The sequence below is a fragment of the Prionailurus bengalensis genome, chromosome E3, assembly GCF_016509475.1.
Source record: "Prionailurus bengalensis isolate Pbe53 chromosome E3, Fcat_Pben_1.1_paternal_pri, whole genome shotgun sequence".
Taxonomy (NCBI): domain Eukaryota; kingdom Metazoa; phylum Chordata; class Mammalia; order Carnivora; family Felidae; genus Prionailurus; species Prionailurus bengalensis.
In genome coordinates this window covers 34556754-34583579 of record NC_057357.1, presented here as the reverse complement: position 1 = coordinate 34583579, position 26826 = coordinate 34556754, and the positions used below count along the sequence as shown (strand labels likewise).

Here is a 26826-nt window from a genome sequence, read left to right as displayed (position 1 = left end):
AAACTTGAAGTAAGTAAATAAATAAATAAATAAAATTTTTAAAAATAAAAATAAAAGCTTCTCAAAAAAACCTTATAATTGTCATTTCTTGGGTACTCACAGCATGCCAAGGATGATGCTAACTGCTTTACAAGCATTATTCTATTATCCTTTCCAGATAGGGAGAAGTTTAGTTGCAGATGTGAACCAGCAGCTGCTTCTGCCCCCAAGGCACTCAGAACTAGTGAGGGAAACAGGTAAACAGGTCTTGACAACCAGAGTCACAGATGCTCTGATAGGCGGAGTATAGCGGACTGGGAGAGCCCAGACTCTGGTCAATGTAAGCTGGAGGAAGAGGACTCAGGGAAGGCTTCCTGGAGGAGTTGACCCCAACGTAGGATTGCCACTGGGTCATAACTTAAGGTAGGACCCTCATGGCCTAACATGGCAGGTCTGTGTCAGGCCTCCTGAATGGAAGAAGGGACAAAGTACTAGGGACCAAGGGCCACCAGCTTCCTGTTAAGGAAGGGTCCCGAGAGTCCTCGCCCGGGCAGCTCTAGCAGGTGGGCGTGGTTACGGCGTGGCGCCCGCCGACGCGCGCGGAGGAGGCGGGGCCGCGCCTGCGCAGGCCGCCTACTATGGCGGCCGCCTGAGCCCGGGGTTGAGAAGTCTCAGCCGGACTCCGTCCTGGTACTCGCGGCGGGTAAGTTCCTGGGAGAGGCGGCCGGATGCGGGGAGTGCAGGGAGCCTCCTGGCAGCGAGCCTGGCCTCGAGACCGGGCTCCCATGGACCTAAAGCCCAAGTCCGCTCGGTCTCTGTTCCCTTCCGAGCAAGGGTGTAGGGAGAAGGAGCCCTCTTGGTCATGTGAGTTTCTGTCCCGGGCCCAAGTAGCCCCCTCGGTTCCGGATTAAGAAGGGAGAGCGAGGCCGAACTATGACTTTTGAAAGGGGTTCAGGGAGGAGGCAGGACGGAAAGAGCCCCGGGGGAGGAGGAGGTCTCTGGGGCCCGAGACCCCAACTCTCGGCGGTGGCCCCTCCAGCTTCCCCGTCTTCACCCCTGGTCTGTATTATCCCACGCCTGGCCACCTACTGTCAGAGAAAGCAAACTGCTTTGGGGGGTAACCCTGACTGGGGAACCGCCGTAGAAACCATGACGGCGTCTTAGTCTAGCCCTTACAGCTTTTAAGAGCCAAGGACACCCTTGTCAGCAGGTGCTGCGGGATGAACCTGCAGCCCCAAGGAAGTCGGAGGGGATCCCATCTGCAGTGCGGGTGCCCTTTCCCTCCTCTCCAGTGAGGAGAGCGGGTCGAGGCACATCCATTTGTAGCATTCCCAGACAGATACTCCGAGTCAGCTGTTCCCAAATGGAAAAACTTGTTGCCTTTCTCCATCTCCAAGCACGCTCGTCAAGAATTACGATTATTGCTATAATGACTGATACTTACTCTTGTTCTTTATTTGACCCAAACCTTAAAACTGATCCTCGTCTCGTTTAATCCTCACACAAGCCCAAGGTATGTACAAGACACATCTATTCCCCCATAACTGATTCTAGAAGAAGCCCTTTAAAGGGGTTCCACTTCCTGGTTCTCAGTTGTAGGGCACATTTCCAGGAAGCCTGGGTAATTCGGCTTTTAAAACCGAAAATTCAACTAGCATTTAAGAATATGAGCATTATTTTGGTCTGTCTTTAAGAAAAGCTGATGTGTAATTGTAATATTACGCTCCTTTGTGGGATGTCATTTTTCCAACAAAATGGCACTATGGCAGGAAACAGCATCCTTTGGTTCAAGTTTGACTTTTCACAGCATCGTCACAGAGGATCTTTTTTTTTTTTCTTCCAAAACTATAGGTGGAAGTCCTCAGTTTCCCCCAGGACATCTTTCAGTGCTGGGAGAGCCACATCTACCTTTAAGACTTTCGGTCCTTTTTTGGGATCCAGCCTAACTTTTCCAGTGCTCATTGGCTGAGTGCTTCTGCCTGAGGATGGGGCATGTCTCCTCCATAACTTCCACTGGCATCATGAAATCATGCATCATTTTACGAGCTTCACAGCCTCCCTTCACAGCCCACTTGGCTCTGTCCTGGCTTACACTGTCATGTGGGAAGAGCCAGCATAGAGACTAATTTAACAAGGTGTCAGCTTTTTCACGAAACAACTTTTGGAAACTTTTGTGAAACTTCGGCTCCCCCACGTCAAGTCCTTAAACCGAGGAACTTCTGTTACACGTGCTCAGATTGTGACAGTACGTGCCTTCAGATTGCAAGGAGAGCCTGTGTTATCATCCCGTTTTCCAGTTGAGGGAATGGAGGCCTGAGAGGTTTCAGGACATGCCTAACACACACAGCTAGTGCACACACCTAAGCCAGGTAAGGAACAGTCCTGTCGGGGGTTATGGGCAGGTTTGGGCCAAAGGCCTGAAACCACCCCCAGGACAAGGAACTAACAGCTGTGGACCACCGACAATGCTCAGTGCTTTATGCCCCCCAGGACCCCTGCACAGTGAGAATATAGCTGGAGAAGCAGGTCCAGATGGGTGACGCAATTTCCCCCAGGTCTCATCACCACGAGATGGGAGACTGGGGTGTAGACATGGGTCTGCTTGATGCTTTTTGATGAGGCGGACCACTCGGTTTGGAGGGGGAGCCTTTCTCTTCTGGCCACTTTGCCTCAGGCGTGGTTTTCCAGACTTCAGTTGTTGCTGTGTTAACCTGCATAATTTCCTCTATCTACATATCACCTGTATAGTGAGTGCCCCTTGGTTGCTTTTCCTTTGCATCTACTCTTTTTTTTTTTTTCTTTTTAAATTTAAAAAAAAGTTTCAAAGCAACGAAGGGCATTTGGACAGCTAGGGTCAACCTCTAGAATAAAAAAAGAAGTAAAGAGAAAATAAATGCAAAGCGCGAATTGAATTGACTTTGTAAATCCAATACTGTTTTAGGCAAAACCAGCTAAGAAATACATTTGCATGAGAAATGGGGATAGTTGGCTATGGATGGAGTTTTAAATAATACAAAGGAATTAATCATCTTAGATCTGCTAATGGTCTTGTGGTAATGTAAGAACATGTGTTAGGAGACAGACGCTGTAGAGGAATTTAGAGGTAAAGTATCTAGAATTTACTCTCAGTTCAGGAGGGCAAAAACCCCAGTAGATCATTTGACCTCCTATGACAAGGTGTTGATGATCATTGGATCTAAGCAGCGGGTATATGCCTGTTTATCATGCTATGCCCTCAGCTTTCTAGTCTGTTTGAAAATTTTCACAGTAGAAGAGTTGGAAATTAAAATGGAAGGATATCAGTATACATGGAAATTCGGATCCCTTGCCATAAATAAAAGATTACTGTGCGAACACAGTACAAACAAAATAAGACAATTCTAGCTGGAATCTTTTCCCTCGCGAAGGCCCTTGCAAAGGCCCTGAGACTTTCTCCTTTAGGAAAAATGAAGAGAATTACAAAAGGAAGCATTTTCTCCTGGGGTAATGCAAAGCTATTTAAGTATTTACACTGTTCCCCTTTGAGACCTGCCATCCTGAGGACCTGATCTTGCCTTCCAGGTGCTCCTGTCCCATGATTCCTGTGGAGCCCGGCCATGGTAGCTGGCCCCCACCCTGGGCATGGACGAGGTCACCTTCAAAAGTGACACTGTGCTGTCAGACGTCCACCTCTACACCCCGAACCACAGACACCTCATGGTGCGGCTGAACGGCATGGGGCAGCCTGGTAAGACCCGGGTGCGTGCGGAGGGGCCCAGCACCCTGTGGACCCCGTTTTGTTTGTTTTCTCCTACTCCTCTCTTTGGGGAGAAGATTGGGAAGATTGGATCGTTCAGCTGTTTTCACTCCACTTCTTTTTTTTTTTTTTTCCAAGCGTTTATTTATTGAGTGAGTGAGAGAGAGAGAGAGAGAGAGAGAGAGTGAGTGAGCCGGGAGGGACGGACAGAGAGAGAGAATCCCGAGCAGGCTCCACACTGTAAGCACAGAGCCCAACACGGGGCCAGATCCCACAAACTGAGATGACCTGAGCCAAAATCAAGAGTTAAGGTGCTCAACCAACTGAGCCACCCAGGCACCCCAACCTCACTCCACTTTTTTTTTTTAATTTTGTTTTTATAATTTATCTCCAAGTTAGTTAGCGTATAGTGCAACAATGATTTCAGGAGTAGATTCCTTGATGCCCCTTACCCATTTAGCCCATCCCCCTTCCCACAACCCCTCCAGTAACCCTCTGTTTATCCTCCATATTTAAGAGTCTCTTCTGTTTTGTCCCCCTCCCTGTTTTTATATTATTTTTGTTTCCCTTCCCTTATGTTCACCTGTTTTGTCTCTTAAAGTCCTCATATGAGTGAAGTCTTATGATGTTTGTCTTTCGAGGACTAATTTCACTTAGCATAACACCCTCCAATTCCATCCATGTAGTTGTACATGGCAAGATTTCATTCTTTTTGATTGCCGAGTAATACTCCATTGTGTGTGTGTGTGTGTGTGTGTGTGTGTGTGTGTACACGTACGTGTACCACATCTTCTTTAGCCATTCATCCATTGATGGGCATTTGGGCTCTTTTCCATACTTAGGCTGTTGTCGATAGTACTGCTATAAACATTGGGGTGCACGACCTCACTCCACTTAAGCGCCCTCTTTCATGGAGTAAACTGTGCTTTCCTGAGCACCTACTTTGTGGAGGGGGAGAGGCACCAGGACTTGATGCTGGGAGTGCAGTAGGGGATGAGCCAAGCCCTGCCCTCAGGGAGCCCATGGTCCAGGAGGGAGACAGGCTGGGGCTCCCAGTGGCACCCCCACCAAGGCATTCTGGCCCCCTTCATCAGCCCCCTGCATCACTTGTTCGCCTCCAGCTCTTCCCACCCGGGCTCCCTGGCTTTGCTCTGCACACCTTCCTCCTGCTCCTCTCCCCCAAAGCCAAGGGGATCTTTTGAAAATGCATATCACATCAGCGACCTGATGTAGACCCTCCAGTGACTCCCTCTTGCTCTTAGAATACAATCAACTCTTTAGCCTGGCCCATGTGGCCCAGCCTGACCCAGCCCTTGCCTGTGTGTCCACACTGATCATTCTCTGCTCCTTTCCGTCTTTTATGCGCTGCATGGACTTCCTCAGTGCCTTGGCTCTCACCGGTTTTCTACCCAGAAGGTTCTTCCCTCCCAGCCCTGACTCCACATGTCACCTCACACAGGTCCTTCCTGACCACCCTCCCTGGCTTTGATTTCCCTGTATTAGCCTGTCCTTGGGTGCAGTGCTCCCCTTTCTTTTTTTATTTTTATGTTTATTTTTGAGAGAGACAGAAACAAAATGCAAGTGCATTGGGGCAGAGAGAGAGGGAGACACAGAAGCAGAAGCAGACTCCAGCTCTAAGCTGTCAGCCCAGAGCCCAACGTGGGGCTTGAACTCACAAACTGTAAGATCATGACCTGAGCCCAAGTTGGATGCTCATCTGACTGAGCCACCAAGGTGCCTCTGTAGTGCTCTCCTTTCTTTGTGTCCCATGTGGATCCTGAACTCAGGAGCCTGGGACTCAGAACAGATCGGTGACTGGCCTGGGGTCAGACAGCCTAGGGGGGTGGAGGGCTTGCACCCCTGCCTCCAGCCCCCCTCTCTGGAACCTGTGCTCTTACTGAAACTTGTCCCAGTAACTCTCTAGCCACCAGACGGGGGCAGCTACTTGGTGTCCTTGTCCCATCCTCCAGATTTTTTTTTTTTAATGTGTATTTATTTTTGAGAGAGAGACAGAGCACAATCAGGGGAGGGGCAGAGAGAGAGGGAGACACAGAATCCGAAGCAGGCTCCAGGCTCCGAGCTGTCAGCACAGAGCCTGACGTGGGGCTCAAACGCATAAACCATGAGATGATGACCTGAGCCAAAGTCGGACACTTAACCACCAGAGTCACCCAAGCCCCCCTGTCCTCCAGATCTTAAGAGGTGGAACAGTGTAGTGTGAAGGGCATCAGTTTAGGAATGAGCAGACTGGGTTTGAGTCTTGCCTCAGCCATGTCCAAAGCTGTGGGGCCTTGTCAACCCACTTAATTTCTCTAAGCCTCAGTTTCCCCATTTGAAAAATGGAGCTGGTGCCACTGTCTTCATAGCAACAGGGAGGGCTAAGATAATGAGAGCTAAGTGTTTTCACGGGAGATGCTCATCACATGGTAGCTGCTCTCAGTGGCCCCAGCATCTGGGCTGCGTCCAGCGGGCCTTTGCTGCGGGCATTGGGATGCCTCCATCTGGCATTTAAAACTCTGGGTGGAAATAAGATTTTCTGGAAGGAGGAGACAGCTTGGAGACACTCTCCTTTTGTGTTCGTCTTGCCTTTCAGTTTTCCTGTCCCAGTTCAAGCTTCTGTGGAACCGAGACTCTCGGACAGACTCAGGGGCCGAGGGTGATGGTCATGGCGCTCTTCTCGCCGAGGAGACGCCGCCATCCGGGCCGGGCAGTGCCAGGCCCCCTCCGGGGAGTGGCCACAGTGACGCCACCAGCCAGTTGGGGCTGGGAACTCGGCTGGACGAAGACGGGGATTTGGACGTGGAGAGGAGACCACCGACTGCTTCGGACCCCGAGCCAGCAGGGCCTCTGAGAGACAAGGTACATCCCACGATTCTAACGCAGGAGGAAGAGGACCCACTGGCAGATGGAGCACGAGAGAGCAGCCCCCGGGATATCGTCAGAATAGGTAAATGCAGGTCCGGTTTGCGCTGTGGGTCGCACTGCAGTGCTGATCACGGCCCAGGGCGTGGGCTGTGTGTGGGGGGCTCTGTGTGCAGCCCCAAGTCTGGGTGCAGTAGGACCAGACAAGGGACCAGAGCCAGCTCCGCGGAAACTGAGAGCAGGTGGTGCCGCTGCCAGTAGGGGGAGCTGTTCAGGACACACAGGTCCCCTCCCCACTGCCCCCAGGGTACAGTCCAGGCCACTGGGCATAGCTCGCAAGGCCCTGTCTGACATGGCTGTGCTCACCGCACACCCCTCTATACGCTTTCTTGCTGCGGACCTCTGCTCTGCTCCACCTCCCTCTTGGAGAGCCTGCCCCCAGCCTTTGCTTTCTTAACACATTGCTAGTTGTTATATGTATCAGCTTAGCCATCGCCTCCTCCAGGGAGCCCTGCTTTTACCCCTCTTGCGTCGATGTTCTGATCCAACTCAGTGTGCTGGGACCATGGGTCAGGGTAGAGTTTGTGGAAAACTTGGCCAGCAACAGGGAGCCATGGGAGATTCTGGAGCTGGAGCATGGCAGGGGGGGAGAAGGAGGTGGACCAGAATTAATGTGGAGGAGGCTTGTGGGCTAATCAGACGGCCTGGGAGCTAGAGGCCAGCTGGGAAAGGGGAGGCGGTGACATGGCAGGAGAAGGGCCGGAATGAGTTCTGGCAGGCGTGCAGGGCAGCATCACGTGGTCACCGCTGGGCACAGGGGCTTGATGACACCAGGATTTCAGATCTTGGAAGCGGGCACGTTAGAAACGCCAGGAGCGGTAGGGAGCTGGGGCCGGAAGTGAGCCACTGATGTTAAACACCTGTTGTGTTTAGACATTTTATCTGCGTCACTTCGTAAAAAGGAGTCTTGACAGCCCTGCTCCGAGGGTCAGGGGGAGTGTACAGATAGGAGGTGACAAGCTGAGGCCATGCAGCTGGGGGGCAGTGAGGAGGTTCTGAATCCACGCCGTCCATCTCCACAGCCAGGCCTCTTGCCACCCCGACACTGCTTGTTTTGGGGGAAAAGGACTCTGAATTGAGTCTGTTCATTGAGATCCAGGGTCCCACAACCCCTGGCAACGGTGCAGGTTGGGGCCGGAGGGTCAGTTAGGGCCCTCTCAGAAGCAGAGCAGCTCTTCTCCATCCGCGCAGCCATACGACTCATAGTTGCTGAGTGTCTGCTTGGTACAAGGCCGACTGTTCTAGACCGTTCCGTTGGGGGTGATGTGTAATTCACACCAGAACCCTACTCCGTGTTTTCCATGGATTACCTCTATTCTTCACAGCCTTTCCAGGGGTGAGCATGCTCATTTCACAGATGTGAGATTTGAGGCCCAGAGAGGTTGAGGTACTTGCCCCAGGTCACACAGCCAGTCAGTGGCAGGATGACGAATCCCACTTAGGTCTGTCTACACCACAGCCTATGTTCTTACTCAATGTCACATGATCCGAACACTGGAAAGTTCTGTTCTGGGGAGCTGTTGGCAGGGGGGTTGGGGGGAATGCCATGATGGCTCATTTTGCTCTCACTCGTCACTTAATTGGCTTCCCTGAGCAGAGAGTGGCCAACTTGGTTGTTCATACTGAGGGTTCGGCCTCTGGCGTGCGTGTGTGTTTAACATGCTGAGAATTTACCATCTTGCAAACTGAGAACAAAGTCCCACAGCTAAGGGCCAGTGTATGGCCAGGTTCCCGGCCAGTCCATCTCACGGACCTCATGGCGGGGTCCCTTCCTTTCAGCAAGTGTCATTCAGTCCTACCTGCCCCGAGGGAGGGGAGTGCAAGGCAATTAAATTAGCTTCCAGCAGTAACCTCTTGTTCCAACTGTGACGTAAGGGACCAGGTCTTGGACTCTGACAACCGGCAGAGCTGGGCTTTGACCCCCCACCACCCTCACAAGCCCGGTGATCTTTGACAAGTGTCTTGCACACCCGGAGCCTGTTTTTGCACTTATAAAACAGAGTCCAGGATACTGCCTTTTGATAATAAGGTAATAAATAATGCCCAGTAAGTGTCTGTACGGGGCCTGGTACAGAGCGGATGCTAAGCTGATGTCCGTCTCCTGACCACCCTTTTCCTCCGAGCCATAAACCAAGTCATTTTTTTCAGGGTGTGGACACATCTCAGAAGCCGATTAAAAAATACGGAAAGAGAATGGTTTCCAGGTCATTTCAAGGGATTGTCAAAAACTTAAAAACTTTATCCATGGACCTGCTAGGAATCCACAGACCCAAGGTTCAAAGTAAATTATGGCCATTTTCTCTGCTTTATAGATAAACTGAGACCCAAAGAGAGGAGGAAGAGGCAGGGCTGGAACTCAGGCTGTCAGCTTCTGACGCCCATGCCTCTTCCCTTGGCCACGTTCCCTTAATCTCTCCAAACTCTATTTCCTCATCTGTAAGATGGGTGTAACCACTTCTAGTTGTGAAGAACGAGGAGATGGCTCGCAAAGAGCTCTTAGCACAGTGCCTGGTCAGATCGTTAGCTTTAGTCCCTGGGGTCTGCTCTGAGTGCAGGGAGGGAGGCTGGCTGAGAGAGAGGGAGGTTCTCACAGGTCTAGAGACATAGACCAGACTCTGAAACTTTGTCTCAGCCCATCTGCTAAGCCCAGTTTCTCATGGGCATAGTCCTCAGCATGGGAGGAGGCCCACGGGAGGAAAGACGGGCCGCACCCAGGGGATGGTGCGTGGTGGGGGTGCGAAGACTGGGGAGGGGACAGGCCGGGGGCAGCCGACACCGAGGGTCTGGAGCAGGGCTGCAGAAACAGGACCCCGGGGAAGCCTCTTCCCTGCCACTCTCAGTTCCGGGTTCTTCAGCCTGCCAGAGGGGTCCCCTGCCCATTGTTCTTTACACCGCACCCCTGGGCACCCTTTTGGGTCCAACCGCACGCCCGCCACTTACTAGCTCTGACCTCAGGCCGTCCGCTTCGCCTCTGTCAGCCTCCTTTCCTCATCTGTGAGATAGCACCCAAGCCCATTCCCCTGGTGGTTTTGAGGGTGAAATGAGAGATTGCGCTCAGAGCGTTTGGCATGGTGCCCGGTTCAGAGAAAAGGTGCTTTTTCCATAACTTTTACAACCACAGTGCCGTGCATTGGCCTCAGTGTGTTCGTCTGTAGGTGGGGTGGTGATGGCTACTTCACAGGGCTGTTGTCAGGATCAGGTACAACCTCGGTGGCCCCTGGCCTGGCTCAGGGGGCATCTGTCCAGTCAGTGTTCAGTGAAGGGACTCTGTTGTTGGTGGGTGGGTACGTGTTGGGCTTTGGTGGCCTGAAGTCCTGAAGGGTGCGTGTCGGGGCTAGCCGTGGCCTCTCCCGAACCACCAGTATCCTGTCCAGCCAAGGTGCCACCAGGCAGTGCGTCAGTCATGCATTCAGGGATCAGATTTTAAGTCTGCACCTCGGGCAAAAATCTTGGGTCAGATTTACCCTGGAAAAGCCCACAGAGCAGCGGCCCCGGTTCTCAGGAGGAGCGCACACGACCGGTCTCCCCCCTGGCCCGGGGAAAGGTGGCTGCCGCTTTGATTGAGCACGAGAGAGGTTGCCTTCTGTTCTGGACCCTGCTCGTATGCACGGCTCTCGGCTTTCACGGGACTCCCTGAGATGCCGGCACTCTGAGAACGTGGGGACCCCCTCACCTCCTCGGGCAGACCCTCACAGAGGGCACGTGGGGACACATCCCCGTGGGCCTCGGTCCCTGCTCCTGTTGTGAGCGTGTGGTCTGATCTGTGCGAGGCTGGTGGTCACACGGAGCTGCCCCACTGTGTGCATGCCCCCCTGTGCACGTGCCGTGTGCGTTTTCCTCTGGTGGCTGTCACCATCTTGCTTAGAAATATAGCAGCTGCGGGGCACCTGGGTGGCTCAGTTGGTTAAGCGTCCAGCTTCAGCTCAGGTCATGATCTTGCCATCCGGGAGTCAGGCTCTGTGCTGAACGCTCGGAGCCTGGAGCCTGCTTCAGATTCTGTGTCTCCCTCTCTCTCTGCCCCTCCCCCACTCACACTCTATCTCTCTGTCTCTGAAAAATGAATAAACCTGAAAAAAAATGTTTAAGAAATACGACAGCCAGCTCTGATTAACAGCAAGGGTATTTGCCATTTTCCTTTTGCCCTTTGGTCTCAAATTTCTGTTCTCTCCCCCTCGCCCCCATGCCTCCACTGACTTTAGCTGAATATATTTTGCGCTTGAGAAGACTTCTTATCATAGTTCACCTAAGAAAGGATATAAGCTCCAAGTTACATTGTTGACTTCTGGTGTGGTTGTAAGTGTAAGAAAATACTTGGAGGGGTGCCTGGGTGGCTCAGTCGGTTAAGCGTCCGACTTCGGCTCAGGTCACCATCTCGCGGTCCGTGAGTTCGAGCCCTGCGTCAGGCTTTGTGCTGACAGCTCAGAGCCTGGAGCCTCCTTCGGATTCTGTGTCTCCCTCTCTCTCTGCCCCTCCCCCGCTCGTGCTCGCTCGCTCTCTCTCTCTCTCTCTCTCTCTCTCTCTCTCTCCTCCTGAAAAATAAATAAATTTTTAAAAATTTAAAAATTAATGGGGCACCTGGGTGGCTCAGTCAGTTAAGTGGCCGACTTCGGCTCAGGTCACGATCTCGCGGTCCGTGAGTTCGAGCCCCGCGTCGGGCTCTGTGCTGACAGCTCTGAGCCTGGAGCCTCTTTCAGATTCTGTGTCTCCCTCTCTCTGACCCTCCCCTGTTCATGCTCTGTCTCTCTCTGTCTCAAAAATAAATAAATGTTAAAAAAAATTTTTAAAAGAAAGTACTTGGAATGCGTTGTGACTCCTACCAGCTTACAGTTGATCAGGACAACAGAGAAGTATGTTGTAATGTAACATGCAGTTATCGAGCATCATGAAGTGCCGTGTGCGTGTTTGACGAGGTGGGCCTACAACCCACGGTGACCCTAGTCTTCAGGCTGTGGGTCCGAGACACCCTTTTTTCTGAGCAGCCTCAGGGCCTGCACTGTGAGTGATGCTCACCCACCCACTTCCGCCCCGACTGCTGCGTGGCCTGTGTTTCTGCCACTCTCTAGAACGCCCAACTTCAGTGCCCATCTGGCCGTGTTTGCAGATGCCATGCGCCTCGTCTGTCTGTGTTCTGTCCGTCTGCATTTTCACAGTGGCCGTTTCTCTTTTGGTCTCCATCCTGTCCAGAGCACACCATGGCCACCCCCCTGGAGGATGTTGGCAAGCAGGTGGGTAGGCCCCATCCACTTCCTGTGGCCCTGTGGGGTCTCCCCGGAGCCTCACGTCCCCTGTCATTCCTGGTCCGTGTCTCCTCCAGGTGTGGCGGGGCGCCCTGCTCCTGGCAGACTACATCCTCTTTCAGCGGGACCTCTTCCAGGGCCGCACCGTGCTGGAGCTCGGGGCGGGCACGGGGCTGGCCAGCATCATCGCAGCCACCGTGGCACGCACGGTGTATTGTACAGGTAAGCCCGCTACCTCGGGCTGTGGGGACGTCGTCTCTTCGCAGGGAGCGTGCTATCAGAAAGGGAGGAGCGGCTGGGAATTGGGCCTTGGCCCGCTGTTGATTTTGCCATCCCATTCTGCTGCTTTCTCCACCCTCCGGCCACACCCACGGTGCAGGACCCCTCACTCCAGGAGGCACCAGCTACCCCCCTGAAACCTCCTCTCACACCCCATCACCCTGGGAAAGAGCAGATGTCTCAGAAAACAGGGAGGAGCGTACCTTTTATAAGGCTTGAACCGACGGGTTTATCGTTTTTATCTTGGTTGTGAAAATCTTGCCTACGTGTTGTGGAAGCTTTCTAGGGCAGCAGATACAATTTACTCGTTTTGTTACCAACCCCAGATCCATTCAACAGTGTGCAATTTATGGAGCTCTGGCCGGCAATATGCCAGACAGGGTCTTAGATGCAGGAGATCCAGGAGTGAATAGAACAGATGAAGTTGCTGTCTGCAAGGAGCTTTGCGATCATTACACAGTTTTTTCCCTTGTGGTTTTTTTTTTTTTTTGTGGTTTTGTGGGTTTTTTGGAGCGTACCTACTCCCAGACAGTAGCTGAGATCAGACTGTGTATTCTGTGCTGTGTGTTGCCAAAAATGTTGAAAAACGTTTTTCCAAAAGCATTTTCCAAAGTCATTAGAAATTATTTATAAGTATGACTCTTAATGACCAGGTAATATTTATCTCTGGGCATTTTGGTGGTTGCCATGCGTTTTGGTCTTTTTTGTTTGTTTGTGTTTTTCACAGTTGTCCGTTGCACCGTGGCGAGCACGTTTGTGCCGCGTTGTCTCATAGTCCTCAGGCTGGACTCCTAGAAGCAGGCGTGACCCTTTGTAAGCTTTTGCTACACATTGCCAAGGGATTTCTCTTTCACTGTTTTACCTTGCAATAATATTATACCGGCGTGGAAACTGCGAAAATATTACAGCAAATGCCGTGTAGCCCTCACTCCCCTCCCCGCAGTGATGACGTCTTACTTAACCGTAGTTCGGCGATGACGCCGGCAGCTCGATGCGGGAGCAGCGCTCTTGGCTCCCCGCTGGCCCACACACCCTTTCAGAGAGTAGGAACCAGTTCGTAAGAGGGCAGTAGCTCATCAGCTAGTGTCATTGTGCCTGACATCTTCCACGTCTGCTAGGCGGGAAGGGGCATCTGCTGCTTTGGTCTGCATCTCGTTGACACCCGGCCACCTGCTCATGGTGCCCATCTTTTGCTTCTGAGACAGGAAAGGGAGGTTGGGGGTCACCTGGGACGGGGCACGCCTGGCAGATACTCTGCATCAGCCACTGCCGGGAGTCCGCAGGGCAGCCCCCGCCTTTGCTCCATCACTGGGTCGTGTCGGCTGCCAGCGAGCGCTTCTCAGAGTCAAGCCATAATGCCACTCGCGGGTGCTCTGCCCTGTGCCTGGTGCCCAACTGCAGGACGTGACCAAGCTGTCTTACCCCTGAGAGGGAGGTTTCCTGGCACAGAGAAGAGAGCTTGCCTCTAGACAGCACGCTGCAGTTTGCACGGCCTCTCGCATGCTTCTGCACCTGCATGTACCTTCAAAGTGAGCCCGGGCATTCGCCAGGGAGCCGGGCACCAGTCTGTCCAGGTGGGCAGACTAAGGCTAAGGTCGGGTAGCTGGCCCCAGGTCATACACACAGCTACTATCATGTGGGGCGTGGGGAGGGCGCTGGTGGTTCATGGAACAGAGTTTTCCACGGAGCAGAGTTGTGAGAGCTCCCTCAGCAGCTGGCAGAGGGATAATTGGGGGCCAGCCCCAGGCCTCTGGTCTACCACCACGCCCCCTCGGCCAAAGCTGCTCTCTTCTGTCCCATTTTCTGTGTCAGAATCCCACACGAGATCTATTTGGACAAGAACTGCCCTAAACACTGACAAGCCGCTGGACTGGTGTGTGCAGTAGTCCCTTGAGCCAGTGGCCCAGGGAAAGGGACAGATGTGTCCCTGTGCCGAGCAGGGCACTTCCCCCACAACCAGGCTCTGCGCGTTCCTTGAGTCCACAGTGAGTGATGGGACAGAGTCTGGGTGTCCACAACCGTAGGCCAGGCAGGCGTCACCACACGGCCTTCGGTGCCTTCCACACGTGTGTTCTCCTGACGCATGTTAGGGGTTTTGGTAAAATGCCCACACCCCTTGCCCATCAGGGATGGATGCACTGACTGTGCCTGGGTTCTGCTGAAATGGTGAGAGACACCACCTGGTCAGAGCAGTGGGAGGCCCGGGACGCACGCAGCCGTGACAGCGAGTCATGCACGGGAGGGCACCCGCGGCTCGTTGGAACCCGCTGTGTGTCTCGATTCGTCACATCCAAACACCCGCGTCTGTGTCACACGCACTAACCGCACTGCGAGCCCTCACCCCTTCCCTCTGGAGCGCGCACAGAGTCTGTCCCCACCAGCACCGTCAACTCTTCCCTAAGGGAAAGGTCATCGAGAAGAGCCTCCAGGGGAGCACACTGAACCGTGGCAATGCGCACGCGGGAGATGCTCTCCTCTTCGTCTGGTGCCTCTCTGCAGTCATGCTGTCGTCCCAGCTCTCTCCAGGCAGAAACCGGGGGATGACAGTGTGGTGACGGCTGGGGTCTTATGGCCTGCCGTTCTGTTGTTCCAGATGTCGGCGCAGATCTCCTGGCCATGTGCCAGCGAAATATTGCCCTCAACGGCCACCTGACTGCTGCTGGAGGTGAGGCCCGGTGGGTCTTCCAGCTGGGGGGAGGGTTCTCTGGCAGGTGGGACAAGCACCTTGTACTGTGACACTGGGAGATGGGCCTGGCTTCCCAGAGCTTCACGTCTGATGACTCCGTCGTCGCACCCTGTCCTCCTCCCCACATCCCCTGCCATGTCCTGCTTCAGCTCGCTCCCTCCTGGACATCACAGTGGCCCTCACCTGGTCTCCCAGCTCCTTGTGTGGCCCGCCCAAGGTGTCCTCCGGGAAGCATCTAGAGTGACGATGGAAGCCTGACCCCTTAAGTCCCCTCTGAAAAAGCTTCAAGGGTGAAGTCTGAGCCCCTCTGCCTCTCAGCCCTCGTGGTCTGGCCCCTGCCTGCTCCCCTCCCTTTTCCACTGACTGCCTCACTGGCAAGCAGGGCACTCATGTCACAAGTTCCTCCCTCTGCCCAGACCAACGTCCTCCCCCCCGCACCACCCGCAGAATCCAGTTCATGTGACGGAAGCAGCGGCCACCCTCCCCTGACTGTACATGCAGACCCTTCCCGAGCAGCCGGGGGCGCTTTCCCACTCTCCAGCCGCTCCAGCCCATGGGCCTTAGGCCCTCCAGGTCTTCCACTGCTTGTGGATCCGGGACCCCTCTGCTTGTCCCAGATCTCGCTGAGGTCTGGCCTTGCCGTCTGCAACGCCTGCCTCACAGGGCTCCCTCCGTTCTGGTCACCCTGGCCTGTCTGAGGCTCCCCCCCACAACCCCGGCCCTTCGTGCTGCTGCCCCTAATCATGCTCAGACCTCCAGACGAGGTCCCAGCTCCCTATCAGGAGGTCCCAGCTCCCTATCAGAGCCTGGCTTCGCCTTGAACCACTGCATTTTGACCTGTGTGTGACTGGGTGACACCCTGCTGGGCCACGGGGCCTGCCTGATCCCCGTCACATTGTTTGTCTGAATGCCTAGTCAACAAGGGTGGAAGGGGAGGGGCAGGTGTGACTCACCTTCTTTGGAGCCTTCCCTGACACCCCCGCCTGACACCTGAGCTCCTCTCTCCTCCTGTGCTCGGCTTGTCCTCATCACAGTGCCCTGACCCCTGCCTTGTTGGTGTGTGCCCCCCCGCCAGTCTCTCCTGGGCTGCCGGTCCCCGAGGACAGGGACACGTCTCATACACCTTTGTATTCCCCGTGTCCGGTGCCAGACCTGATGCTTGGCGCTCCGTGCTGGCGGGATGGAGGGATTTCGGCGTAGAATGGGAAGGCTTATCTTCTTCCCTGACTGTTACTAGAATCTGGATGTTCTGCCTGGTTTTGCTCTTGCAGGCGGTGTGGTTAAGGTCAAAGAACTGGACTGGCTCCGCGACGACCTGTGCACAGGTGCGTCCCCCACCCCCGTCCCAGCGGACTCACGGCCGCTTGTCCTAGCTCCCTGTGGCCTGGGCTGAGCTGCAGGCTCCCGGCTGTGCCACAGCCCCTTGGCCCACGGCCCCTTCTCTCCGTTGGCTGATGATGGCCGCTCCTGGCACCTTCCACCTGCTCTGTCACTCAGACTGGGAGCGTCCCCATATAGTAGGCACAGTGGCCCCTGAGCTACAGGTGAGGCCTGGCGCTCAGGGCTGAGCACCTGCCCTGGGCTGGGAAGCAGCCTCGCACACGGCACTCTGTCCTGTCCTAAGGGCAGGGCCCCCCGGTGGGGGAGTTTTCTGAATTGATCACCTGGGCTGTGTCAGACCTACATGCTTGTGTGAACTGCCTGCTGTGTGTAAAGTGTCCTTTCCCGTCAGGTGTCAGGTGGGAGAGTCATTGCGTGTCGAGGGTCTGCCCATAGCCCCAGAGCTCCCCAGCCGCCCTTGAGGGCATGTCTAGTAACGCCCACTCCTGTGTGATGCCCTGGGAGGGGAAGCACCCTCCTCAGGGCCGCACAGCAGTCCATGGGGCAGCAGTGCCCGCCCCTCGGTGGGGAGGCAGACCCCAGGCAGCCACGTGTGCCGTTGCTGGGTGCAGCCCTGCCTGCTGGTGCCCGCCGTTCCCGGCTGGCCCATGGGGGAAGGGCCGTGCACAGAGTGGCCTCTCCTCTTTCACAGACCCGGAGGTCCCCTTCAGCTGGTCGCAGGAGGATGTCTCTGACCTGTACAGCCACACCACCATCCTGCTTGCGGCCGAAGGTGAGGCGTCCCGGTCGCAGCGGTACCCCCGCCCCTCCTCCGCAGAGCCCTCCCAGCCCCCAGGCGCCCGCCGTGCCCGCCTGCGGTTTCCAGCCTGAGCACCGTCGCGGGGGCACGTTTCTAGGGACTCGGTGCAGTGCCGGGGGTCCTCCCAGGGGCAGATCTGCCCGTGGTGGTGGGTTTTCCCCTCATGCCCGTTTCCTTCCCCGCAGTGTTTTACGACGATGACCTAACCGACGCTCTGTTTAAAACCCTGTCCCGCCTCGCTCACAAGCTGCAGAACGCCTGCACGGCCATTCTGTCTGTGGAGAAGCGGTGAGCTCCGCGCCCCCCTTGGAGTGCGCTCCTGTCCGCGCCGTCCCGACGCGCACGCACGGAGCCCCTGCTGTGTGCCAGCCCGTGCTGCCCTCCCACACGTGACCTCGTGTCATCCCCCGGCCCTGTGTGTGCCTACGGCCGCCCCCGCCCTGCCGGTGGAGAGGAAGGCTGAGGGGCGCCAGGGAGCCTGTCACGCTGGTCTGCGAGCAGACAAGCCCTTGAACGTAGCTGCACCATGGACACGTGGCCACCACGCTGTCCAGGGCCTATCTCTCTGAACGTCCCCTCCAGGATGCCGTCTGTCTCCTCAGCACCCCAGGCCTCTGTCCGTCTGTCCTCCCCCAATGCAGACGGACCCCTCCACCCGGAAGCCCTGGGGCTCCCGCTGAGGGAGTGGCATTTCATGGTAGAAGCAGACACCTTTCACACGGTTTTCTCCGATCATGTGGTAGACCATAACTTGTCCTTTTTTTTTTTTTTAATGTGTATTTGTTTTTGAGAGAGCGCAAGCGGGCGAGGGGCAGAGAGCGAGGGACAGAGGGTCGGAAGCAGGCTCCGTGCTGACAGCCACCAGCCCGATGTGGGGCTTGAACTCACGAACCGTGAGCTCATGACCTGAGCCGAAGTTGGACACGCAACCAGCTGAGCCACCCAGGGGCCCCTAGCCCACAACTTTTCTGAAGGCAATTCAGGATATGTAGCAAAAGCCATAAAACCTGGGTGCCTGGCTGGCTCAGTCAATGGAGCCTGCCACTCTTGATCTCAGGGTTGTGAGTTCGAGCTCCACGTTGGGTGCAGAGATTGCCTAAAAATAAAATCTTAAAAAGAAAAAAAAAAGCCGTGAAACCAAACGTACTTAGTGAGCCAGCAGTCCGGCATCTAGAAATCTGCCCTATGGAAATGACCATGGCTGTGTCCACACCATCCATCTGGGCATATCGTTCATACCTAAAATGTCGAGGAGCCCCTTTGAGGCACACGTGACCACTGACAGCATGTGGATCTCATTTGGAGACTGGTTTTATAGACCACCCAGGGAGAACGCGAGACCGTCAGGAAAAGTTGAACCCCGACTGAATGTTGGAATGATAAAGAATTATCATTAGATTTGTTTTAGGTGAACCAAAGAAACAGAAGAGGCTTTATGTTTTTGAGATGCTTGTGTCCATCTTTGCGGGAGAAATGCTGTGGTGGCTGGCCTTAGCCATTTAATAATCCATTCTGGGTGTGCGAGGGGCCTCAGCGGCTGTGAGCTGGTGGTGGTGCAAGTGGGGCCATCCATCACACTGTTGGAAATTCTTCTTAGTAAAAGATGTGGGGAAGCAAAGGGAAAGAGGCAAAGAATTTGAGTTTCAGGTTGCATCGTGTTGCAGGTTGGGGTGGAGAAATGGCCGAGCAGCTGGGCCGGGAGGGCTCTGGAAGGACCCATTTGAAGTGGCCCTGGCCCACCCCCTCCCGGCAGCCTTCGGCGCCCACTGCTCTGAGGCCCCTGCCCTTCGTCCTTTGGTCACATGTGCAGCCGGGGGCACCCCACGCGCATATTCTGTGCTGGGGAAGTGGGGAAGCCAGCCCGCGGTTCAGTGTCTGCCTCCTGCTCCACTTTGAAGTCCAGGGCGGGGCCCGTCTGTCGGGCGGTGGTATCTCAGGCACCTGACTCGACTTCCCTGAGCCCCGGTTCCCGCGTCTGTGAAGTGGAACCACCTCCCGGGCTCCCCTGCAGATTCGGGAAGGAAGCGCGCCCAGTGCTCAGCACCCGTAGGCGCGCGGTGAAGATCCACCGGTGGGGAGTGCGGTCGGGGAGGCGGCGGGAAGGCGAGGCGAGTGTGTGTCGCCTGCCTGTTTGCAGGCTGAACTTCACACTCAGACACCTGGACGTCACATGCGAGGCGTACGACCACTTCCGCTCCTGGCTGCGGCGGCTGGAGGGGCTCGCGGACGGCCGGCTGCGCTTCGCGGTTGAGCGGGTAGAGGCCTCCTTCCCGCAGCTCCTGGTTTACGAGCGCATCCAGCAGCTGGTAGGTGCAGGCTGTCACTGCCGTGCGCGACGCCGCGGACCCAGGGCCCCCACACGCGGGTGCCGCACCCCGGTGCTGCCGGGGCAGAGGGGCGGCTAGCACCAAAGACGGCGCTGGGGTCTCCCCATCCTGAGGGGCCACCGTGTCTGCACGTGGGCCTGCGGGCCGTCTGTCGCCCTGGACTTACAGGGCGCTCTTTCCCTGCGGGCAGTTCCTGCTGCGGAGGAAGTGGGCCAAGCACAGGAGGCGGCTGGGGTGCAGGAAGTCCGCCGGGGGGCACGTGGTGGGGTTCTCGATGCAGGAGTGCTGGAGTTCTCAGTGCTGGAGGCCACACCTTCGCCATGGACATGGGCTGGCCTCCCAGACTGGGCAGGCTTGTCTAATGGCCAGTGGCCCTTCCGACCAGGCCCGCTGGGTCCATCAGACTAGGCCTCTGAGGAAGCCTCCCAGTAGCGGTACACGGGCCGGGTACCGGGCCGAGCTCCTTCCTCCCCAGCCTCAGTTGATGCCGAGACCAGGTAAGTCACCCCGCCAGGCAGCCGCGGAGCTGGGGCCCAGCCGCTTCCTGTTACAGCTTTAAACCCCCCCTCATGGAGGAAATCTGAGAAGTCAAAATTACCCTTGATAATAATCACTTACGTAACTGGGAGCTGCAGTCCAAAGGTCCGGGATTAATCTCTTTTGTTCTCCTTGCCTGTTGGCTGTGGGTGCCCCTTCTCCGGGTGTGTGGAGACCAGGTGTAGTTCTGAGGAGGACAGGGGGGAAGAGGGCCAACAGGGAGCCCGCCCAGCAAGCACGGCGCTGAATCCGTGTGGTTGCCGCACGCGAGGAGCCACCTTGTGTTTCTGGCTCCGCTGCCTCCGGGCCGCCCCCCACAGACGGCCAACTGTCCTCTGCCCGCGAGGACGCCGGGTTTCCACCAGGAGTTTGTGTGTTTGCACCTTCTCCACCTGCCCGCGGTCGGAGGAGAGGCACGCGGCCCGGACAGTCAGCAGCCACGGGGCATGGCACTTAAGAGCTCCCCAAACGGGAAAGCGGTGGCTGGCTGACCCTCTTCTGGCCCATCTTGATTGTGTGACGTCCTCTCGTTTGTCCAGCTCCTCGCTCTCCCGTGGCGAGGCAGAACGACAGAATCAGGAGGCGCTCCCCACCCTTGGGGCAGCTCCTGTGCTGTGTGCTGTCCTCCGTGGTGAATCACTTGCCTCTCTGACATCGCGAGGTCTCCTTTGCGCCCCTCAGGAACCCCCGCTTTCTCTGTTTGCTGCAGGAGCTCTGGAAGATCTTTGTGGAACCGGTGATGTGACCCACCGCATCCCCAAGCATGGCTTCTCGACTGTTCTTAGAGTACATCTCTAATAAAATCAAAAGCTCACAAAGTGATGTGCTTGAGATTTTATCGTTTTAAAAATGTGGCAGGTGTACGTTACAGGCCTCAAGACTGTTTTCTGGGGGCCGTTGCTGCCTCCCAGCAGCAGCCGGAGAGCGTTCTTGATCTGGGCTGGAAGTCGTGTCGTTGCCCATGTTTTCCGTGCGGCCAGCTCATCATGCGCACTCCAAGGCCGTGTCGCGAGCTGCGAGCTGGCTTGGAATCAACATTTGCAACTGGATTCCACTTGAGTGGACTACTTGGAGGGCTCCTGGGGGGCAGGGGACCCAGGGCCCGGCCCGGGGCATTTAGTGCCCCCCTCTGTCACCTGCTCACAGATGTGTTTAATGTCCACGCCACACCGGCGGCAATAACACCACGCAGAGTGAGGCAAAGCAACCTCATTTCCTTCCAAGGCTGCCTGTGATCCGTTCCTGTCCCTCTGGGGACGCCCATTCAGAGGAGGCGGCAGGAGCTGGCCAAGTGACCTTTATTTTCTGTTTTAACTCTTTGTAACCAAAATCGTGGGAGCCCAGAACAGAAAGAGCCGCTCTTCCCCACCCTGTGTGGCTGCCCCGGGGTCCGTGCCATGATCTGCATCACAGCCTTCCCTCCCACAGCCCGGCTCCTTCCCCTCCTGCCCTGGGGCTCCCTGCTCGGCTTGTATCACAGGAGCACATCTCCGTCTGATTTTTTATGTTTTGCTCTTTGGCCCTCCTGTCTCCACCCCTTCCTGATGCTTTACGACCATTCCCACCATCTCCCCCTCCTCCTCCTTCCGGTCCAGTCCCACTTCCTGCTGCCTGGGCCCTCCCTGCACATCCCGTTCCCGTATTGCTGCTCCTGCAGGCCTGGACCCCAGGCCCAGCATGTGCGCCTCCCTGCCTGCCCCACAGCCCAGATTGCTCCTGGCATCTCTCCGGCTCCATTCGGACACCAGATTAACTCACCTCATCCTCCCAGCCAGGACGTGACATTAGTAGTCTGGTTACATCCACCGAACAGTTGAGAAGACATCGGCTCTAAACAGAAAAAATGTCCACAGGTCAGGGCCCTGTCTGGCTTAAATATCCACATGTTTCTGGCACACAGTCTGGCCCAAAGTACGTACTCAACACAAACTGTCGAATGAACAATTAATAGGAACTGTGGCTGGGGAGAGGGTTTCCCAGTTGCAGACATTGTTACCTCCAGGGGCCCTTGGCAGTGTTTGCAAAGGTTTTGGTGGTCACAACTCCGGGAGGTGGGTGCTACCAGTCAGGGATGCTGCTAACGTCCTGTAATGCATAGGACGGCCCCCAGGGCGGCAGCGCTGAGGGTCAGAGATCTGGATCAGGGAGAATGTTAGCTTGTTTAGGAAAAAAAGACGGATCTCAGCTGAACGTCCATGAATGAGTCTCACCCTCCCCTCTGGGAGTGGGAAGGAGATTCACACGCATCGTCTCTAAGCCTTACAAAGACCCTAGAGGGCAGGAGTGATCCCCACTTGACATGAGAAGTCTGGAGTTCAGAGCAGTTAAGCCACCTTTCCGACATCACAGAGCTGCCAAATGGCAGCGTCGGGCTCGGAGCCCACACTCTCCACGCTTTCCCGCGGCAAGTTTCCCCGGCCACCGGTGGCAGCAGCCCCAGCCCCAGGCCTGACGCGGATTCTGCTCCTTGACAAGACCCCGGTGATTTGTGCGCGGTGAGTGGTTCAAGATGCATAGCCTTTGAGCTCTTCCCATTTCCGGAGGTTCCGACACAAAACCCTCCCTGATAAAATTGCCGTAATTAAACCGAGTCGCGAATCACAACAGGATATGTGAATAATGAGTCCTCAAAACAGAGCCCCACGAGACCGAGCCCCCAGCTGGCCCCGTGTCAGCCCTAACTGACGTTTTCCCAGCCCTTGTGGGGACAAGCCCATAAATGTAAGCGGCACCAAGCAATAGAGTCATCGCTCCTTTCACCTGGCACATTAGGGCGAGAAAGCACTCTGCCTGAAAGCTTCCTCTAAGTGGGTCTGGAATTAATCTTGATCGGCTATAATTCAAAGCATCGTCAGATTTTCACTTCTCGGAGTCAAAATTCACCCTTCTCACCCTGTTTTTATAGCTTTGCTTGAACCGCTAAGAGCTTGTTTGGCAGCAATATTTCAGAATCATGAAAACATGGAGATGTTCTGCTAGGGAAGTAATCTAGATAGACCTCTGGAGTTGTCTGTCTGTTTGTTTACTTATCTATTTATTTTGCACATTCTAACATTTCCAGAGAATATACAGCCCCAGGGTGGGGACTTGGTTGTTCAAGCCTGCACAGAAAAGATTTGCTAAAACCAACAAACATGGCCCCCTCGGTTCTCAAAGTACTGTGTACACAAGTCACCCGGGATTTTGCCAACATGCAGATTCTGACTCCAGTCCTCCTGGACCTTAGCGAGCCACCAGGTGACCCTGGTACCGCTGGTCCAGCCACCACTGTGGGGAGCAGGGCTGGGACGCGCCATTCCTGGTTAGAAGCACAAACTCGGGCTGGGCAGACCCAAGGTTCTTATCCTGGCTCTGCCCCCCAGACCAGCCAGACAACCTTGGACAAGTGGCCTAGCCTCTCTGAACCTCAGTTTCCTCATCTGTGAAATGGTAAGACTCCTGTCTTCACAGAGTTACTGTGAAAATTGTATTAGATAATCCACGTAAGATATACCAGGGGAGTCTTCAGTAGATGCAATACAGTTGTTTGGTTTGGGAGCATTTTCAGCTTGTACACTGTGGCCTGGCATCACCGCCTGCTAGAGAAATCTTTGTGAGCAATCCGTACCTCTCTCTGGTACAGAGAGGACCCTCTTTGTCCCTGTATTCTGAGGCAGTAGCTGGGCAAGGAGCAAATGTGAAAAGTCACGTGGAACAGGCCTGCCTTAAATCCGGGCTCTGCGTTACACACAAGGGTCACCTTGGGGACCTGGAAGGCCCTCAGAGGAACAGGCAAGCAAGCCATCCTCCGCACCGCTGACCCCACGTCCAACAAGACATGCCATGGGTTGCCAGCAGGGGGAGACGTGCTTCCTGGGGAAGCGACCTCAGAGACCAAGTTCTGCATACAGAGTAAAAAGAATCCTGTTTGCAGTGAGACCCCCGCCCACGGGGTGGCCTAGACTCAGGGAGCTGTAAGTTGGCGGGCAGTGACGCTGATGTGAAACGTCAGTAGGAGACCCGTCTTTCCGTCTGTGTGTCAAGGTGACCTACATACACCTTGGCTTTCAGCTCTCACAGCCGTCTGCCCACACGCGAGTGCAGGGGCAGAACAGCTGTGTGCGTGGTCCTTCCAGGGGGATGGTGCTTCCGGGCGCGCGGTGCTTCCTGCCTGCGTCCTCCCAGAAAGCTAACTCAGGTTGACACCTAGGCGGCTTGGGAGTAACTGCCAGTTGGAACCCACCTCTGCCAGGTGGCCAGTACACGTGCCCAGCAAACAGCTGCGGCACAGACACTGGAAGCAGCGGGACTTGCAGCCCTGGATCCCGGCTCAAACCAGAGAGACCTTCCAGGTTGTGCTGTTTCTCATGTGGCAGCTCAGTGCAGCGTCCCAAAGCAGGTATCAGCGGGGATCTGCTCTCACAACATGGGCTAGTGATGCTGCCCAGCAGCGTGGGGCAGCCAACTGGTGGCCTTTAAATCCGTGACCTCTTAAGGGATGTCACAGCTCTCTCCCGACAGACTGATACCGGTCTGGTGGTTTTGTGCCTTTCAGCCCTCTGTTGAAGCCACCAAGGGCCGTGTCACATGGGAAGTCGGGGCAGGGCTGCTGCCACAGACTCTGGCCTCAGTGATGAAAAGCGCACAGCCCTGCTCTTGGTCGCCACACAGACCCTCCTTCTCATCAGCCTGGTCTGGCCTTCAGTCATGTGATTTCCTGATTGATGGGAAAAAAGGCGATGGGATGAAAGGAAGGTGTGGGTACAGGAAGAAGAAGGGCTGGGGGTGACACCCAACATTCTGACTTGGATGACTGCGGCTTCTGAAGACCCAACCCTGCCCCCTCCACCAAGGGCAGATTGACCAGAAGGGCATAGTGAGCAGATGATGAGACTTATGAAAAATATTTATTCTTCAGCATTTAAATGTGATGGAAAATCTTCCTGCTGTGAACATCTACATCCTTGTGAATTTGGAGACTTGCTTCTCAGGCCGGATACCAGTCGTGGGTGCTCAGGCTGTGCTGGAACTGCCATGAGAGGTCATTGCATAAAACCCAAACCCCTTTGCAAAGCCCACCAGACCCTCAAGGTCTAGTCTCCGCCTACCTTTCCAGCCCCATCCTGTCCGCCATATTGAATTCCCTCCTCCTCCCAGAATGCACCATGCTCTTAGCAGCCCCCACCCTCTGAAACTCCTCTCACCCAGTCCCTCTCCTTAGTTTCTTCTTCCAGAAAGCCTTCCCCAGGTGTACACGGCCCCTGAGCCTTCTACAATACGACCCTTTTAAAACTTGGTGTGATAACTGTCTGTTTCCCTGCATGTCTCCCTCATAGATGGTGAGCTCCATGGGGACAGGACTGGAGTCATCCCCCAGCCTAACACACCTGGTCATTCTGCAGATATTTGTCCACCACTTCCCCCATGCTGGATGTTGACCAGGCTGCCTGGGAAGCAGCAGGGAGCAAGACATCTCACATCCGTGCCCTCCTGGAGTCCAATGCTAGATGAGACAACAGGCAAAAAGTACAAATAAATACATAGCATGCATCACATCTTGGGAAGAACAGTGATCCAAAAACCAGAAGTAAGGCCAGAAGGGGGCTGCACGCTGCAGCATCTGCAAAAGCGCGTTCATGTACCCGACTGGTCTGAGCGCAAGTATTTTGCAGTTCTGTAAACCTGAAGCCACATGATGACTTCTCTTCTGTCCAGCAGGAAGATAACCCCCCCAGGGGGACAGTGGTCTTGCCCCGCAGGACACAAACCAAGTTTGTGTCTACTATGCCGAGTTCAGCTTGTCGCTTTTCCCTGGGGAGGGTACACAGCCCTGTGTCTCGTATTCCCTTTTGAACCAGCTTTGTCATCCTGCATTGTCCCTCATTGGTGAATCACGTAAGACTGACACGTGCTATCGGTTTCAAAAGAATTATGTTTTAGTGGTTTCGGCGTTATAACCTGGACAGGGCTGATAAGGGCTGTGAAGAAAAGTAAAGCCGTCCTGGGGCCAGGGGAGCGTCCACCAGGGGCAGGGGAGGGGGCCCAAGATGGGAGGTAAATCCTGAGGAATGAGCCCGCCCTGCCAAGTGAATGAGCGGATGAGTGAATGAACGAACTGAGCAGAAAAACGGTTTGCAGGGTCCTTGCTCGGGGCAGCCAATGGTGAAGATAGGAGATGAGCGTGCTCTTGGCTTCCCATCCGCCCAAGGGGCCTAGGGGTTATTTTCTCCTGGGGGTTGCAAGGTTTGAGGACGTTGGCCCCGTGGGGCGCTTCACCTCAGGGCCGGCTCCATGGAGGACCCTCGCCACGAGGTGGCGCCCCAGCCTCATGAACTGACAGCAGGAACCTATTACCCACCCCCCAAACCCCCACCCCCAGCCCAAGGAATTCAGGACAGTCATCAGTCCCCTTAAGCCACTGGCAGCTGCTCCAAAGCACGGGTCCCCAGCGACTCTTGGGGGACACTAAGTAACCTGCTGCATATCATACATGTTGGTTCTGATTGCCGCCCAGTACCCAGCTAACCCCACACCTAAATTCAGACCAAACCCACGTTTTTTTTTCAACGTTTTTTTATTTATTTTTGGGACAGAGAGAGACAGAGCATGAACGGGGGAGGGGCAGAGAGAGAGGGAGACACAGAATCGGAAACAGGCTCCAGGCTCCGAGCCATCAGCCCAGAGCCTGATGCGGGGCTCGAACTCACGGACCGCGAGATCGTGACCTGGCTGAAGTCGGACGCTTAACCGACTGTGCCACCCAGGCGCCCCCAAACCCACGTTTTTATTAGGCATTTACATTGATCTCATTTATCAGTATACCAACCCTGAACCCATTTTAGAGGTGGGTCAGCTGAGGCTCAAAAGCCTACGTGGCCTGTCCAAGGCCACAGGACTAGGAAGTAACGAGGGAGGGGTCTATACCCAGGTCTGCCCGACGCTGTAATCAGCATTCTTTCTATTGCCTCCTGCCCAGAGTAGGGATTGCTTGAAGACAAGGAAGA

General features: G+C 55.3%; 1 protein-coding gene across 10 annotated transcripts; it reads left to right on the top strand.

The window, feature by feature from the left end:
* Positions 1-586: 586 nt before the first annotated feature.
* METTL22 (methyltransferase 22, Kin17 lysine) lies at positions 587-20665 on the top strand. Of its 10 annotated transcripts, XM_043560576.1 has the most exons (13): positions 1858-2348; positions 3541-3706; positions 6309-6662; positions 11788-11862; positions 11952-12096; positions 12881-12954; positions 14747-14818; positions 16111-16164; positions 16872-16952; positions 17165-17267; positions 19117-19285; positions 19692-19803; positions 20553-20665. In XM_043560576.1, the coding sequence occupies exons 2-13, from the start codon at positions 3601-3603 to the stop codon at positions 20639-20641; spliced, it is 1434 nt and encodes a 477-aa protein (XP_043416511.1). In that variant the 5' UTR covers positions 1858-2348; positions 3541-3600; the 3' UTR covers positions 20642-20665. The 10 variants fall into 10 exon arrangements, with proteins under 10 accessions (XP_043416508.1, XP_043416515.1, XP_043416510.1 ...); XM_043560573.1 differs by lacking the exons at positions 1858-2348; positions 20553-20665 and adding an exon at positions 587-682 and having other exon boundaries at positions 19117-19369; positions 19411-19803; XM_043560572.1 differs by lacking the exon at positions 20553-20665 and having other exon boundaries at positions 1855-2348; positions 19117-19369; positions 19411-19803.
* The last annotated feature ends 6161 nt before the right edge of the window (positions 20666-26826 follow it).